Raw genomic sequence first — 18,547 nt, 5'->3', positions numbered from 1 at the left:
CCCTTTGAGAAAGCTCAAGAACTTGAAGCCTTGCCAGCCCCCTAGTGAGTCAGAAGCTAAGAGGGAGCTTGTTTGCAGGTAGCACAGCAGGAATGTTTGTGACACAGGGCATGTTTGTGTTGCTGTGGAGTAGTTGCTCCCAACACAACAGCTTGCAACAATTCTTATCACATACTTTGGTAGACCAGAAGTCCCAATGGGCTCTATCGGCTGGCTCTCTGCTTAGAGTTTCATGGGATTGAAATCAAGATGTCAATTTGATGAAATTCTTACCAGCAAGCTCTAGGGAAGAAACCACTTCCAAGATCATCTAAGCTGGCATCAGAAATTTGTTCCTAATTTTTGCAGGACTCAAGTTCTATAACGGTGAAAGAGCTGTTCTCACTTTCCTCTGTATTGGTTTCTGAGGAGTCCCTCTTGTCAGCCTCATGAAATCCAAAGGCTTCTGTACAGTAAAGGAAACCACAAACCTAGTAAAGAGGCAGCATCAGTATGGGAATTAATGCTCGCTGTACATCTGACAAAGGATTAATGTCTGGAATATATGAAAAAAAAAAAAGCTAAACAATCAAACAACAACCTAACTTTTTAAAAAATGGACCTGAATAGAGAGCTCTCAAAGTAAGAAATACAAATGACTAAAAGTTAAAAAAATTACTTTGAGATTTTATCTTGCCACAGTCAGAATGGCCAAGATACGGAGAACAAATGACAACAAATGCTGTGAAGCTGTGATGAAAGAAGAACCATTATTCACTGTTGGTAGGAATGTAAATTGACACAGCCACCATGGAAATCAGTGTAAAGATTACTAAAAAAACTAGAAACCAAATTACTATATCACCCAGTTGTATCATTCATTGGTATCTGTTCAAAGGATTCTATATCCTACTGTAGAGATAATTGATTATGCATGTTCTTGCTGCCCTAATCACAATAGCTAGAACATAGAAAAAGCCCATCACCAGATGAATAGATAATGCAAATTATATATATATATACACTATATATATGCATATATAATTGTGTGTGTGTGTACAATGGAATTCTATACAGCTGTGAAGACAGATGAAATTATTAAATGGTAATGGATGAAACTGGGGAAAACTATTGAGTCCTAGTATTACATGTTCTCGATCTCATATGTGGATACTAGCTTAGAGTCCTTAGATATGTGTGATTAATTTGGAGTAACTATAAAGCCAGAAAACTAGAAACAGGTGGTGTAAGGATGAAAGGAGATGCTGGGGAGAAAGGTTTGGGTGGGAGAAAGGCTTAAGGGTAAGGCAGAGGAGGGTGTGTGCTGGCTAATCTTATGTCAACTTGACACAGGATAGAGTCATGTGAACCGCAAATGAGAAAATGCCTCCAATAAGATTGGGTTGAAGGCAAGCCTGTAGAGCTTTGTTTCAATTAGTGACCAATGGCAGCTGGGGGCAGCCCATTATGGTGGTGCCATCCCTGGGCTTGTGGTCCTGGGTTCTATAAGAAAGCAGGCTGAGCAAACTATGTGATCAAGCCAGTGAGCAGAATCTCTCCATGGCCTCTGCATCTGCTCCTGCCTCAGGTTCCTGCCCTACTTGAGATCCTGCCATGACTTCCTCTAAAGATGAACAGTGATATGAAAGCATAAGCCAAATAAATATTTTCCTTTCTAGTTTGTTTTTTGTTGTGGTGTTTTGTCACAGCATAATAACCCTAACTAAGGCAGGAGGGATAACTAACACCAAACGTGTTGGAAAGAGCCATATGGAAATATATTAATTGAGAATCTTCATCTATCTATCTATCTATCTATCTACCCACCTACCTACCTATCTGTTATATACACAAGAGTTCAAATGGAGTTATCTAATATAGGGGAATAATGCTCCTCCCAGAAGTCATAGTTATCAAACAAAGAGCCCAGTGTCAGGTATAGGATACTACCCTTCAAGTTGTCAGGCAGAGAGATCTCATAGAACCCTGATAAACAAAACAGGCTATTTTCATTTGTTCTTTGCTACTCACCAGAAATAAATGGTCTTCTTGCTGAAGACACCATGCACTTGATAACAGGGCATGGAAAAGTCAAGCTGGTCCTGACCTAGAAGTTTTTTCCTTCCTAGCCAGCTTTCATGGTGCATGTGGTGCCATAGAAGCTGCTGAGGGAAGACCATCACCAGACAGGAATGAGCTTTGTGAACTACAACAGCAGCCTGGCAAGATATGCCTTGGGTGCTATAGTGGCATAAACATTAATGGGGCAACCAACTGTATTATGGATGAATTTAAGGCCCACACCACAAAATAATATTCATGCCTAGCCCTGTAAATTTGGCAAAGAACCTATGCATGGGAAAGTCATAGGCCTTAATAAGAACCCACTACTATCATTTTGTTATACAGGCATACTGTCTGTCTAACAAAATACTTCTTGCTATACCGGTGGATTAGTGATGCTCTCAACCTGAATCATAAAACCTTCTTTTTACAATGAGCTATGATTACTACTGAGGCACACATCTGGTCAGAATGCAGAGAATGTGTAAAGACTCAGCCCTAGATACTCTTCTACATCACCCCTCTCCCCGACACAGTTCAAGGACTACTGTAGAAAAAGAAGTAGAAGGATGTGAGAGTGGGTCGTGGGGGAGGACTTCTGCAAAACAGGACTTCTGGACACAACAGGACTGCTTCACTCATGAAGTGAGAGCAGCTGTTGTTGCTCCCATGAGACATATCCAAGATCAAGCCAGTCAAAAGCTCATCATAGATGGGGAAGAGGCTCACTAAGCCCCATGCCTAGCTGAAGAGCTTTGGCGGTTGAAGGCTTCTAAGATAAAATGCATTCTTTAAGGAAGTAGCCCCTGGTAGGTTGCCTAAGCTTCAGTGGATGGTCCCACACCCATGTGCATATGGCCAGCATAGCATTGATTAGACTCAGTGGATTATGGAAAGAGAACATTTGTTGTGTTGAAAGGCAGATGTGGTGGTGGAGTCTATGTAGAGTTGGAGGGATGTGAGGGGCAAATATAATCAAAACATACTGTAAATATATGAAGTTTTCAAAGAATGAAATCACATTTTTAAAAATCCCTCTAATCACAAAGGGACATGTAGGGGGAAGGACATGCAGAGACTGTCTTGGATTACTAACCCTTGTGTTCCAGGAACTCAGCATGGGATCCATATGCCGATGTTGAATGTCTTGACATATCACTTCCTCTGTCCCCAACAAAATGATGATGTCACCCAGGATTATAAACATTACTAAAAGCTAAAAATGGAGCCCTGATTCTCCGAGACAGAAGAAAAAGGGTTAAGTGCATTGGACTGGGAGTCAGGGGGGTCTGAATTAGCCAATTGTGTTTTAGACCATCTCTCCTGCCCTATTGCCTCCATTATAGACCACACCCCACCACCTCTGCCCTGCTCATTTGCAACTTCCCCAGCTGGTACTCTTGCTTCATTCTGGCTCCTGCAACCCCTCTTTTCCACAGCATAGAGGGTTACAGCCAGATTGTACCAGAATTAAGCTAAATTCTTCAACAAAACAAGACCCTTGCCAGTCTCTCCAACTTTGTCTTCTATCACTCCCTCTGTTCCAACCAGCAGGGTCTCCTGTTCTTCACACCTGCCAAGCCCTTTCTCACCTTTGACCTTGCTTTTTTATATATGCTGTTTTCTCTTCCTGGAAAGCGGCTGGAAAAATATGCTGCTTCCCTGTTTTATACTTGTCCTGTGTGTCAGATCTAATGTCATTTCATCATAGGGACTTCCTTAACACCTAAAATCCTTAGTTACTATGTTTCCCTTACACAAAGGGTGACTTCTCTAGATATGTACAGTCTAATACTGGAATTATAAAATATGGAATATTTTCCTCTGACATATATGTATGTTTGTGTGTATATACTTATTTCACTTATTTCTTGTTAGTCATCAAAGTAAAACTATTGTACAAGACTGCCCACTAAATGTTCACTGCTAATCACAGTGTTATTAACTTGCTTTGTTAAATCCAAAGGCCACTGAAATCATGACCAAAAAAAAAAAATGGACTTAAAGCCATTTGGTAATCAGTAAGTCTAAAAATTACTAAGAGTATTATTTTGGATTTACATTAGGGCTTCCAGAAAATTCCAGCACTGACCCACCTGAAGCAAAGCTCTGCACCACTCAGATATGACTTTTTTTTTTTTCTAAATATATATTGTCTTTCTTAGATTAAAGCTGGTCCAAAAGTATGGGGGCCCTTCTGTGGAGAGACATCCCCAGAGCCAATCAGTACACAGAGTCATAGTGTTCAGATCCTATTCCGCAGTGACAACTCAGGAGAGAACCGAGGCTGGAGACTTTCCTACAGGGCGACAGGTAAACTTGCTCCCTTACCCAAGTCACCCTGAGCCACTGTGCAACCTGCTCACAAAGCTGGTTGTTGAGGGAGGAGGGAAATAATCCAAGGGGAACTCAGAGAAACTGAGAATCAAGGTACATGCTACCTCCTGGTTGAGTTTGCCAGCCGGGAATAGAGGATAGGTACCAGGGAGAATGAGCTTATACTTCAGGATGGCTACACTTCAACATCACATACAGAGACTGCAAACACGCTGGTTCTCTTTTCCCCTCACACGGAGATTCCTTAAACTGAGAGGACCTCCCAATCCTGGCCGTCTCCAAGTCTGGCACCGGAGCTTGTGGTCCTGGAGCTCTCTACAGACCAATCTTTATGCGGATCCCTGGCCTGGCACTGCCTGCAGCCCCAATTCCTAGTGGCCCAAGGCAGCTAGTCCCAACACAAGCCCAGAGGGAGTTATGACTCAGTAAGTCTGTAATAACTTAAGGAAAAAGAACAAGGTCCGCAATGAGGAGTGACTAATCATCCTCATAGAACCAGGAGGCCTGACTCTGCCTGCATTACCACATGGAGAGAGGAGTGACTGAAAGTTAACAAAAGAAGTTTTGTCCCTGAGAAGGTGTCAGGGCTAGACCTACTGAGTTTCTTGTCAGGATCAGCTCCTTAAAGAGAAACAGAAGCATCTGAACACAGTCCCTTGGTGTCCCTGGAAGAAAGGGTCACTGTGGTCATCCTGAGTAGCCAGTGAGTGAAAAATGCCAGGGCACCAATTTCAAATGAATAGGATGCCCTTGTTTATTTAACCAAATGTATCCCTTGAGTTCAGGCCTCCAGAGTGAGCTTCCTGTTGTTGCTGTGGGACAATGGCCTTTAATGTTCCTCCAATTTCTGAGTGTTAGTGAAATTATTTGGTTGGACTCTTCATTTTACAAAGGAAGAAATGGAAGGCGTCGTTAGAAAATGGCTCATTCCTGGTTTCCAAACTCTTGCCTCTAGACACCCAGTCCTGTAGTTTCCACCTCCTTCAGGCCTTGCTTCCTAATTGCTGACCCTTCGCTGTCTCTTTTCCTTGTTTCTCACCCGATGTCTTTTCATTTGCTTCCTGTCAGGAAATGAGTGCCCAAAGCTACAGCCTCCTGAGAATGGGAAAATTGAGCCCTTGCAAGCAGTGTATTCCTTCAAAGACCAAGTGCTCATCAGCTGTGACACCGGCTACAAAGTGCTAAAGGTGCAGAACCCTACCTGGGAAGAAGAGTGAGCAGGCTGGAGAAATTCCTCCAGAGACCCCCAGTGTGCATGAGCATCCACACTGCCAGCTCAGCCTTTCCTAGCACCCCTTCAATTTCCCAAGACTCCAGGAATTCAAAATGATGCATTCCAGCCACCTCTCACTTTAGGACATGGCACAAAATTGTTTATCGGGGCATGAGTTGCCCTGAATTTTTAAATATGGGACCCATATGGCTCTATAGTTAGGGACAACTACCTTAACAAGTTCATCAGAGATGGAGTGGGTTGGTACTGAAAGAGAAGCAGGGGTTGTAAAGATGGCAGATGACACTGCTGTAATTCCTACCATCCAAAGTAGCAGTCCACCTACCTGTACCTTTCAAAACAACAGGAATAAGGAAGAGAAGTTTCCATGTGTGGAGGTTTGGGGCGGGAATCCGTGGTTGTTATCTTTATGTTCCCCGGGTGAGCCCAATGTACAGCCAAGCTAAAGACCCCTGCTCTGAGGAATTGCCCTCAGGAAGGGGCTGGATCAGTAGCAGCAGCACCTGGGAGCTTGTTAGAACTATGACTCCTTGGGTAGGTCAGATGTTCTGAACTGGAATTGTGGTGGCAGGGAGCAGGAGTCTGTCTCTGCTAGCCCTCTCAAGGTGATGCCAACTGCTAGCTCTAGTTGGAGAAACATTGCTCTGGAACTAGAGTCAACACTATAGTTTTTCCTCTAGAGACAAATGCCTATGCTCAGAGTACAAATGAGGGTGGCAAAGTGAGCAGCTACCTCTTTGTTATGGACAAGTTTGCAAGTTTGCCTGTGGGGCTCCTTAAGGGAATTCCCAGTAGAAGATAGCCAGGTGTGAAGTTGGAGTTATCTTTGCTAGGAAATATTCACTAATCCACCCCCCTCTTTCTTCCCATTCCCTTCTGGATTTCTTTCCAGGATAGTGAGATAATGGACACATTCCAGATTGAATGTCTGAAGGACGGTACATGGAGTAACAAGATTCCCACCTGTAAAAGTAAGAAAACCAAATGGATTGGCTATAATGATGCATTACTTCATAGTAGGGTGAGAGCAATGACTATGCAGGGTTGAAAGCTTTTGCCAGGGTTCTTTAAGAAAGGCCAATTACTGTGATATAAGACTGGACATAGGAATATGAGAACCAATTTCAGAAATAAGTTTTCAGAAACACACACACACACACACACACACACACACACAGTGTTTTGAATGGCCTATTTTAATTTTTAAACATAAATTTTACTCTCTGCCTGCAGACAGGATACTAAATGCAGTAAAAGGAATAGCATACCTCAAGGTCTGAAGTGAGCTCCAGCTGGGGAATTACTAGTTTGAAAAATTAGTTTGGTACTGATGCGCAGAGTCTGTTGAGAGGTGTTGAATATCTTCATGATGATCACCTTCTAAGTCTTCTGGGTCAGCTGGTGACTTGGGGCTCTGTAGGGACTGCAGTGGTGTGAGTATAGAGGACCTACATAAAGTAGAGGACACTTGCTTTGGTAACCCAGTTTTTGCCTTGTGTCCTTCTAACATATCTCGTGACAATGGACAAGATCTTTTGCTGTCACTGTAAAGCACAGACTTAATTCTAGAACATGTTCCAATGGTTGTTTGTTTGTTTGTTTGTTTGTGTTTTTCAAGACAGGGTTTCTCTGTATTGCTTTGGAGCCTGTGCTGAGATTAAAGGCATGTGCCACCAACGCCTGACTCCAAAGGTTCTATAGAGGAATAACCCACATAAATTGTCTTTTGAGTTTTGTAAAACAATATAGATTTCCAATTACTACCCCGTTACTCCCATACCCATGTGATTTCAAATGTAAAAGTTTAGATCATGATTTTAACAACTATATATAGCAAAAGTGTAGTGGGAGTCAGGCGGGAAGCAGGCTCTGGGACTTGCTTTAGAGTAAGATGAGAAGTCCAGACCTTATGGTCAATTGTATGGACGCCCAATTCATGCCTTTGGGCTCTTTGCCCTTCCTTTTCTTCTAAGTAGCTCCCATCCAGCATTCAGATATCTCCCTTCGTTCTGTGCCCAAGGAATCCTGGCAGAAGGGCTCCCTTCAGGCAAACCCCAGGCAGCACCAAAAATCAGAGTGGGCTTGTTTCCTTTTTCCTGTGGAGATGAGCTGTGATGGGGGCAGGGTATGAAACACAAAGACAGTCATTTCATAGCTTCAATAATGTCAGCTCTTCCTGGACGTCAGTGCAGAGTTCTGTAGAGAATTCAGATAGAAAGGGCAGGGTCTAGCCTGAGGACCTCAGATGTTCCTCTGCTAGATGACCCAGTGTGCAATGTGTCTGGGTTCTGAGCTAAGTCCCTTGCAGGGCACAGCAAGGATCATTCATCAGTGGAAGTGTCTGGTGCTCGGGACGGAACTCAACTCTGAAGTTGTGGCTCTAAATGTAGATTCTAGCAGTGGGTGGGCCTAGGTAACTCGCTCATACTCTTTTGGCCTCATCCTCTGTGGTCAAGACTGTGGTGAGAACTAACTAGGTTCCTACACACACCCATGCCTGTAGAGAGCCAGAAATACATTCAAATGCAATAAGCATTTATTTATATTCAGACCACTCCAGCCGGTGGGCAGGGGTTGGTATCTCTGTTTCATATTTCTGGAAGCAGAAAGTGCCATGGGTTATTATAATGGACACATTGACAGAGTAAGGCCATATCAAATAGTATCTATCATTTTGTATGACCTATGCTTGAAAGCCACAGAACTTAAAATGATAAGTATAAAATATTACTGTTTTATACTTAAAGGTTGACCCAATTAATTTGCGTTAAGCTAGATTAGGACTGTTACAGCTCTTGTTAACACATGCCTAGCATCTTTGAGCATCTGTGGGTATCTTGTACTCTGCCAGGTGCCAGGGAAGACATCCAGGTAAGATACATGAGTTGAATCATTGGGATGTGCAGTGAGGGGTTCGAGACAGACGTGAAGTATGCAAGGTGTGACTAAGGACTATGAAGCAGAGAGACTGGAAATGTAGCTCGGGTGGTAGCATGTTTGCCTAGAAATGCACAAAGCTCTGGTTCCAGTCCCCAGCTTTGAATATACTGGGCTTGGTAGCACATGCTTGTAACTCCAGCACTCCAGAGATGGAGAGTGGAGACAGGAAGATTAAGAATGTACAGTCATCTTCAGCTATATAGTGAGTTCAAGGCCAGCCTAGGCCACATGGTCTCTAGAAGAAAACAAAAGGAAAAATGATAAAATGTGCAGAAGATCAGGGAGTGGGAATTATGGGCTATTGTCCTGGTCCTGCCTCCATTTTGTGGTGACAAGTCCCACTATACTCTGAATGCCATCTGTCAAATAAGCATTTTTGGCCAGATGAATCCAAGCTCCCAGCCAGGGGCAGAATTTTATCTTCCTCAGGAGCCAGGATGTAAGACTATGCAAATTCTCAGAATGTTACAAATTCAGCAAACCCAAACTGTCCTTCACACTGGCTGTGCCCAAACTGCATTCTTAATGTTCTGGTAGAGTGGTTTCTGTATTTCCTGCATGGACTATTTCTGCTTCGCTTGCTAATTTTTCTCTCTTCCTTTTCTCTCTCTTTCTCTTTCTCCTCTCCCTGTCTCTGCTTTCTTCCTTTTGTCTCCTGATCCTACTATGACTTCACCATGGTTACAGAGAGCAAGATCGATTTGGAGAACGAATTCGAGTCAGAGCCAGTGACAGAGTGAATGACAAAGACGGGAACCCCACACAGTACAGACATCCAAGAGTGGATTACTTACAGAGACCCCCAATCCCAGAGATACCCCACCCTGCCCCACCCACCGACACTCCATTGCCCACTTCAGTATGGGTTAGATGGGTTAGAATGGGTGCTGAGAAGGTGTGCCTCAGCCATGAAAGATGTTGCCTGCCTGAGAACAGATTCTTTCTTGATGGTTTACTCACCATTCAAACTAACTCTGAATTTTTTTAAATCTCTAAGTAAACTGTACTCTCGTCTCAAAGGAAAATATGTCCTTGCGTCAAGAAACACAAATTTAATATACAATGTTGTGTCCTAGATCAACATGGACCCTGGCTACTGATCAACTCCAAACTTTAAGTTTAACTGGGTCAGGGTGCCAATGACTTAATGACTTTCAAATTTTTGGTTTGTGCTATTGTCTTAACAACCATGAATTTATAAAATGAATAAGAACACCAAGTGTGGAGTTTTGAGAGTCTGGATGTCTTCTCATTCAGAAAGTGTATTTCCTATCCACAATGTTGGGCTGAAATTATTTACTACTGGGACTTACAAGTTTTGTGTTTCTTAAACCTCTCTGATTAAAAACCTTACAAAAATGAGCATCCATCACATCTGGAGGCAGTGGTCCTCAGCTTTGGGTGGTGGCTGTTTCTAGGTCATAAACAAAGCAAAGAAAGGGTCAAAGAGTATCAGCATGCATGCTGCAATCTACAAGGCAATGTCTGCTGAGCACACATGTCAGAGAGGTCCTGATTTTAGTCTATGACTATCCAATCTCATGAGTAGATGATCACTTAGTGAGAGCAGAATCCTGCAAGCATGGACAATGAGCATTCTGGAGCCTAAGGTGATGTCTTAAGGTAGAGATGCCCTTGATGGAGAAGACGGAATGAACGCTAAAGACAAATATCATCCATGCAAATGTTTGCCAGCCCACAAAGTATCCACAATCATTATGCAGAGGGATAGACGGGCTCACAACTTAAGAGGAAGATTTGATATGTGTCCAAACAATTACAATAACAAGCAACACAAGTTACATATCACCTAAGAGACGTGAGTGACGATTTCAGGGGTTGTAAACATTTTAGGAAGAAGCAGTGGTGGTATGGATACAAAGTGCCCAGATATCAGGGTGACACAGGCAATGCTGGAAAGTCTGATGGCATTGGAATATAAGTGCACTGGGGAAAGAGAATGAGGCCAGGAAGGTCCTGGGGCTTAATCCTTGGTCCTGAGTACCAGGGTCAGATGCTTCTGTGGGACTCTCTAAGAAAGTCCTTGAACTACAGAACATTAGGGCTTAGGCCAAGAAAGCTGTGTTGGAAGAAACATAAATGGCAGCAAGAAATGAGCAGAGAGACAAGATGTAGACTACCACAGCTCATACCACAGAGTAGTGAGCAGAGCAGACTGGAGAAGGGAAGGAGAGCAGACCATTTTGACTCCAGAGTGTACAAGGGGCCAAAGACAAAGGAAGGGCGCATTCCTTTTCTATAGCTAACAAGCTAGCACAAGGATGGCAGCTAACACCAGTATGCGCTGACAGCTCTGGAACTTAGGCATCTGGATGCCCGAGGCTCAGGGCTTTGATCATCCCCAAGACTAAATTCTAGCCAGTCAGGAGTTGTGTTGTGGAACTCGAGTCCCTCTGGAAAGTGCGGAGAATGAGGGCAGAGGCAAACATACAACAGGGATAAAGCCTTATTAATCATCTGGGGACACAGTTTCTGATACACACTGATTGTGTCAGGCAAGAAACTTTCGTTCTGTCTGCTCCCAAAGACGCAGCACGTTCTCCCTGTCATTGTGCACTTGGGAAGAAGGTTGTTCCAGCCACACTGACTACCATCAAGAGGACGTGGCCCTCTGTTTTCTCTTTATCACCGCCTCCCTATGGCAGTACTGTCAGTGGGCAGAGTTACATATCTGGGATGATGTGAAAACAAACCCTCTTCTGAGAAAATATCTCCCACTATCAGCAACCACTCAAGCACAGGGACAAGTACCCAATCCCGCCATTAGGAACAGAGGAGTTGAGCCATAAGGATTATTGAAGCTAAAGAAACTTCCAGAAGGCTCAGGGAGCTAAAAATAGTACCAGAATCCAGGTACTAGTCTGAAGGATTTCCTAAAGGAAGAAAATCAGCTTCAAGTCCCATCAGGAAAGTAAATCTAAATCTACTTAGGGTTTTAAATAGCAATTTTTATTTCTTATTATCCTGGTGTTATTCTTCACATACTTACCCCACAAACTGTATCTCCGTTCTGGCTTATCAATGCAAAGGAAGTAATTAGTTCAGGGGGCTTGCAGGCCAGGAGCCCTTTGTCTAAGAAGTGCCCACATGAACTTCCTTCCCTCATCCCCTTTAATCTAGAAAGTCCTGAAATCAGACAAATTATAACTTAGGTAGCTCTAGTCAATCTAAAGGTGAGTGTAAAGTCCCAGGGTTAAAAACCACAATGTCTGACTGGCGGCGCTCAGAGATTAGCTGCCCCTCTCCAGTGGGTCAATGTGGGGGGAGGAGGAATTTTGGAAATTCTGCCAGAACTCTGGAAATATTGACAGCTAAGGTCCACATCGGCCAGCTAATGTTTACTATTTAACTGGAAAGCAGATATTCAGGGACAGCTAGTACCATTTACTGGAAGAACACTGAACCCAAGGTCAGGGCTAGTTCTCAAACTAATAATTCCCTAGGTGACTTTAGACTGGTCAAGTCTTTTCTCTCAGCTTATCTCTGATGCAGAGGAAACTCTACATGGTCTGTCTCCGTTTCTTTTCCAACTGTGGAATTCCATGTTTCTCCAACTCTGGCATATGTAGGATTAGGCTTTCCTTAAAAACAAGCATCATTCTCTACAGGTTGCCCTTGAAAAGAAACCAATAGATTGTGTCCTCAGCCTCTGATGCAACCATGAAAAGATGCGGAACTAGGCTGACTCATGCTGGACTCCATCTGTGTTAACATCTATGCTAGCAGCTCACCTAAAATGTGGCATCCTAAAGCCCATCCTAAGAAGGTGGCGTCTCTGGTCATGTCCTATACTAAGATGATAGACAGCCCCAGTATGCAACTACTATGGGAAGAGAAAAATGGGCAGGTGGAGACAGGAAGTTCATCCACATGACACTCTGAATTCTGTGACAGATGAGCTGCTTGCAGGAAGCCAGCAGGGTGGGGCTGTTTACTCATTCACATAGGGACTGGGTTTTTTTGTTTGTTTGGTTGGTTGGTAGGTAGCTAGGTTGGTTGGTTTGTTTTATTATTTTAATACTAAGTTCCAATGTGAGCACATTAAATGTTCTTATTCACCCTGCGGTTGGGACTGGAAAGAAGGGAAGATGATTTAATTCAGGTCAACCAGAATTTTCTCATTGAGCTGTGGGCTTCATGCCTGGACAATGGAAGCAGAGGAGATTGCAAAACAAACTGGAAGTCAACGAGGCTATGGTGAGGGAGAAACTTTGGTCCCCATAATTCTCAGCAGGCCTGCCCCTGCCCTGAGTTTGACTCCAGGGCAGGTAAGTTGACCACAGAGTAGGACTGTAATGGAGAGATGCCAAAAGTTGAGATGCCAGCTATATGGATGGTACATAGCTGGGGTACCAGTCAGATAGGATATAGTACTTCTTCTCCTGGAGTTGGGTGTAGTGTATAACTGGCACATCTAGAGAAGATAGATGCCCTCGTGGCCACAAGAGGAGGAATGAATGGTAGCTGAGGCTTCTGTATCACTTCTCTCTCAGTTGTAGACTGTGGAGTCCCAACAGGGTTGAAACATGGTCTGGTGACCTTCTCCACAAGAAACAACCTCACTACATACAAATCTGAGATAAGATACTCCTGCCAGCAGCCCTATTACAAGATGCTTCACAATATCACAGGTAAGTCTTCCATACCAACTGTACCTCAGATTTCCTAGGCCTTGGGCTGGGGGCTGAAATAGCTCTAGGAGTGGCTGTCTAGACATGTTCAAAGCCTTGTAATACAAAGTATCCTGTCCCACAAGGCACACTATTTGACCCTTGATCTCTAGATGCTTAAGGTGACAGATCCATTTAGACATATTTCAATAGTCCCAAGACCAAAGCCAAGATGTTTTGCCTTTTATCTTGAAATACCTGGAAAAAATTCTAGTAAATATAGAGCCTATTGATGGAGCATGAAACATGAACATACCACAAAATTCAGAGAAGAATTGAGCTTCTCAAGGGAGTTTGGACTCTCCCCAAAATAATTCCTTCATGTGTCTGAGGTAGAGCTAGGGTTTCTAGAAAATGGTTGCTGTAGCTGACCCCACTGTTCTCTGCTTCCTCTTTGGGTTGACCAGATCAAAGGCACCCAGTAGAGTTGTAGCACCCCTGTAGGACTTCCTTCAGAGATATGCTCTTATGTCTCTCACAGAGGTCCAATGGGCCGAGAAAAAGAGAAGAGCTGACCCATTTTAGCAGGAAATCCAATGTGGCCCAGACCAAGGCCCAAGCATAGCCACAGCTGTTGCTGTCCAGGCCTCTGCACAGCTTCTGGCCAAGATTCTTGTCCCTCCACCCACCATGGGGGGTTAGGAGGTAGTACATAGGCCAAGAGCAAAGAACTAGCACAGGCAGTCTGTTGGTCACAGGGAAGGTGTGGGAGAAAATCACTGAATGAGAAATAATCAGAAATGTGCCCACCCTACTTCTCCTGAGAATGAGGCCTTGTGGACTCAAACCAGCACCCTCAAAATCACTTGTGGGCTCCAGCTAAAACATAACCCTCATGGAGACAAGAAGGTCTGCCGTCTGCATGTGATCACTGAGGACAGTCCCTTCGTTCCTCTACATTTCCATAGCTCACCTTTAACTAAGGGAGTGTGCTATTTAGCTCTCGGGGCTATTTATTGCCAGGCCCAGTAAAGCAGGGTACACAGATAAGGCTTATTGCCTAAAGAAGGGAGAGATAGGCATGTGTGCTGTACACAGCATGGTGAACAAAGGTTCTGTGACCCATGAGGAGACAGTGTCAGGGTCCAGGAGTATAGAGAAAGGCACAGACTACACTCAGGTAGGCAGGGTCACACTGTCAGGGTCTATGGAGCCTTGCTGAAAAGTGTAGTGTTTATTTCTGAGGAGAGTAATTCAGAGCTGAAGAGAAAGCTTCTTCAGGTTGCAGAGAGGACTGGCTCATAGAGACCCTGGAAAAGCTGCAGTGACCTACGTTAGAGCAGCTGAGAACCCAGACCTATTTCCTAGGTGTTCCACATAATCAATGTCTTTCTCTGCTCCCTCCTTCTCACTCACAAAGGTGTATATACGTGTTCTGCGCACGGGGCCTGGACAAATGAAGTACTCAAGAGAAGCCTGCCCACCTGTCTTCCAGGTACCTCACCCACCGAGTCCTCTGCCTCAGTTTCTCAGGCAAGGCCTGTTAATCTGAAGTTGAGAAGGAAATGCTTTGTTTTTGAAGTGATGTCATCAGAAGGTTAAAGGTCAGAAAAGTCTAGCCCCACCTCTTCTCAAATTAACCAGTGTCCATACTTGGCCTACGTAAAACACCCAGAAGCCCTCTTATCTCTTTGCTTTTCAATTCCAATCTTCTTCCACTAGGTATTTCATCCAAAGCAATTTGTGTGTGCACCTGGTGTTGTGCTAGAGAAATCAAAGAAGATAACTATAATGTGCTATTGAACCCAAAAAGAGTTATGTGCACAAGTAGTTATGATTCGGCCTCCTCCATGTTTCATCTACTGGCCCCACTTTAAAGTGCAAAGAGGGTTTTGAGGTAACAAGAAGGGTCAGGATGAATATAGATGTTGGGGAATTTGCTTTGGCATTAAAAGTATAGACAATTATTAGCTTTGCATCCTGACTCACAGTGCATCCATGAACAGTTAGAACGCCGTAGCCAAACCCACAAGAATTAACTTCAGTATATACAATGCTGTGATTTATATGTTTTTAATTTCTAAAATTCAAGAGCAATAGCAATTAAGTGATGCAGCACCTAAGATGGCACATAGGCACACAGAGATGTCATTGTCCTTCCTGATCCATATGCATATTTCCATGGACATCAGCTTTGCATCTGGTGGCCTTTGTGTTCTACTGAATGAAAATGATGGGCAAACAGATATTGTACTGTATGAATGGCAAGCATTAATAGTCATTGGTTTACCGTTAGTGGGCTTGTAACTATTGGGTCACACATTACAACAAGAGGCTAAGGAGTTTTCTGAAATTAACCCTCATGATACGAAGAATGCAGCAGCACTTGAGCCAGTTCCATCAGTCACACTAGCCCTCCAGGAAAGGGGGAGTAAGGTATATGCTTGTGCAGGAATGGAGGGAGGGGTGAACACCAGAAAGGGACTAAGGCACGGGTATAAGGAAGAAGCCATGCCACTCACACTCCTAACAACTCCACTTACCTCATGCTGCCTTGGCCAAAGCACACTCAAGGACTCAATGTGGGGAAGACTTTAAAAAGAGCAGAGTAGTGGGTCCGTGGCAAGCTGGAGGTTCAGGTATCCATATTCTGAAAAGATTAAGTGGCCAAGAAAGCTAAAATCAGTTCCTACCCTAAAAAGCCACAATGTGCTATCTGGATGGGGAATACATACTGGCTGGGTGCATGCCTGCTGAAGCTGCTTCACAGTGGGGTATTTGGTAAGAAATGATGTTATCTGGAGCTGGGATTCCATCCCTCAGAAATGAGTGAGCAAGATATGGCTCACATTCGATGGTTCTCCGTGGTCATTGGCCTCACTCTGTAAAGAGCATCTTGGATACACTGAGTTATGAAATTCTTTTGACACACAGAGTTTGGCAGAACCATAGTGGATTGTTAGACCATACTTGAACTTTCCAAATTCTTTCCTTCTGAAAGGCTGGGTAGCAAGCCAGAAAGGATACAACCATTTCATCCACCACCACAATGCTTGCCCTTTTTGGGGTCGAGAGTTATACACAGGATTCCACTTTCAGAAGGGTGTGGTGACTTTTGCAGGGCTACCTTTGGAGCTGGGGCTGAAATACAAGGTAACTCAGAATATTGTCACATGTGCAGTGCTGCACTTTCCTTGGTGGGTTATAGTTTACTTCCTCCAAAGGGATGCAGAATCCCAGAATATCAGTTTATTTTAAGGAACCCACTTCCTTTGGTGGCCACCATTTTTATTTTTTGTTTTTACCTGGCTTCAGTATCACCAAAGCTTTGAACATACATTCCAAGACCATTCTCTGTCCAAGGGAAGATCTGTAGGAGAGTAGCAGTGACCAACATGGAGGATTCCAGGCATGGAATCTGAGTCGTTGTCACCAACTGCTGCGTTTCACTGAGCTCAGTGGTACACACCTACTTAGAAAGATGAAGCAAAAGAGGATGGGGTGGGGGTGGGGAGGAGAAGGATGGAGAGGGGAATGATGGGAGGAAGAGGGTCTTGTTTCAGTGAACTCACCCAATGACCCGTTGCATCATTTAACCCCTTGAGAAATCAAAGGTACACCAGAAGTAAAACATTGTAAAGGCCAAATGAGGCTAGTCCCCGCAAAGCAGGCTGCATTTCCTTTTCCTAATATAATGACTCTTAGTAAGCAAATAACCTTTTCTGAAATGCTTTTTGCTCCATATATAAATTAGCTGTTCTCTAACATTCATTGGGTGGTGACCTTCTGTGATCTTGAGATATACTTGCACCTTGACTGTGGATAGGAACTGTTTGCTGGCCATGAACCCTGTGTGACATAGACTGAGTCATCTATTTGTCCCTCACCAGATTATGGCCTTTGTCTGCTAGATGAGTTTTTATGTAGAGCATGTCACAGACCTGCCTTGAAATGTCACCTTGATGTCCGCTGTTTGTAATGAGAGCTGGCCCTCAACTTCAAAGCCCAGGCCAAAAAGGGTTAGAAGGCTTGGAATAAAAGATGGCCCAGGATGATGGAAGAAACATTTGGCACAGGGAAGAAGAGCATCCGAAAAGCATTAGCCTGTTCAAAGCTTACCCTCCCAAAGTAACAGAAAGCCCAAATGCTCCCTGGTCTAAAGGATTGTGAGAAGTGCTCAGGGCCAAAGAGGATAGCCTAACCCTTGCAACAGGAAGCACATACCACACCAGCCTCAAAAACCCTTCCTGGGAAACGCCCATATGAGGCTATTCACAGCCAGTGAGGGCTTGTTACTGAAGACCCTCTGCTCATAAGCCAGAGAAGTGTGGCTGTGGGAGTCTGGTGACACTTGAGTGTGCTCAGGGTGCCACTCTCTTAAAGGTACTAGAGGACCCCCGGGTGCAATGATGGGTGACCCTGAACAGGGCTCACGCATCATTGCTTGTGGATTATGCCACCTTTTCCTTACCCTGTGTACATTGAGCCTTAAAGCACAAGCACCAGTGAGTCCTTTAGGCCAGAGAAATGATTCAAGCCTATGACCATGGTCTTGATATGTAATAAAGCGGTATAGGATACAGGTGAAACATCTATATTATGGTCTAGTTTAGAGCCTGCTTCTTGATCTGATAGCCATGTCACATTGAGCTAACCTCAACCTTTGACAATGACGTTTGTATATAAATTGTGGACACAGTAAACAAAGAAAAAATCCAAGAAATTTAAAATTTGGAGGTCAGCTTTCAGAAGTTGAAATCCAGGAGTACTGACTTAGTTCACTCAGAAAGTGGAAAATCTAAGTCAAGAACCCATGTGTCCTGGTCTGGCATGAAATCTACAAAGTTCTCACTGAACTTAGTAATTGTGCCATATACTTCAAAAATAATAAAATTAGCATTAGTAACACACCCATTCTACAGATGAGGAAACTGAGCATCTGAAAGTCGCACAACTTGCCTAAGGTCCCATTCCTCATGAAGGGGAGGAGTTATGGAGTTGGAAGCTTGACATCTGACTACTGTTTAGGCTTTCTTTATTTCTCTGAGGACCCCTAGAGAAAAATCCAGGCAGTTCTCTGAGTACCTTAGCACAAATGTCTTCTGGGAGATAAGATATCTTTCTGGAAGAGAAGAAAGGGTATAAGTGTCCTCGGCTAATGATGACCTGGCTATATGTGGTCCAATCCAAAAGTGGTTTGGCCAGAAGTGGCTCAGGTTGGACAAGGCCAAAACATAAAATGATCTAGCACAAGAATGTCTCTGGTTATGGTGGTTCAAACTAGAGATAGCCCAACCCAGAGAGATTTAGATGACTCAGAGAGATTTAGATGTAACTAAATCAGAATTGAGATCTCCCAAAC

The 18,547-nt window shown here is 43.8% G+C and overlaps 2 protein-coding genes across 3 annotated transcripts in view; one reads left to right on the top strand and one right to left on the bottom strand.

Annotated features, from left to right (window-relative positions):
• The window catches only part of St6gal1 (ST6 beta-galactoside alpha-2,6-sialyltransferase 1), a 766,154-nt gene that overhangs the window by 497,190 nt on the left and 250,417 nt on the right, over positions 1–18,547 (bottom strand). The window lies entirely within an intron of this gene.
• Positions 1–18,547, top strand: part of Masp1 (MBL associated serine protease 1) — a 63,757-nt gene that overhangs the window by 28,205 nt on the left and 17,005 nt on the right. For both annotated transcript variants that reach the window (XM_051191222.1, XM_051191221.1), the window contains exons 6-10: positions 4,209–4,356; positions 5,449–5,567; positions 6,507–6,585; positions 13,069–13,206; positions 14,606–14,680. In XM_051191222.1, the coding sequence (XP_051047179.1) occupies positions 4,209–4,356; positions 5,449–5,567; positions 6,507–6,585; positions 13,069–13,206; positions 14,606–14,680 (559 nt within the window). The remainder of the gene's footprint in view (positions 1–4,208; positions 4,357–5,448; positions 5,568–6,506; positions 6,586–13,068; positions 13,207–14,605; positions 14,681–18,547) is intronic.

Source organism: Phodopus roborovskii, unplaced genomic scaffold (assembly GCF_943737965.1).
Source record: "Phodopus roborovskii unplaced genomic scaffold, PHOROB, whole genome shotgun sequence".
Taxonomy (NCBI): domain Eukaryota; kingdom Metazoa; phylum Chordata; class Mammalia; order Rodentia; family Cricetidae; genus Phodopus; species Phodopus roborovskii.
The sequence above is the reverse complement of the archived record's forward strand: the minus strand, read 5'-3'. Positions and strand labels throughout refer to the sequence as shown.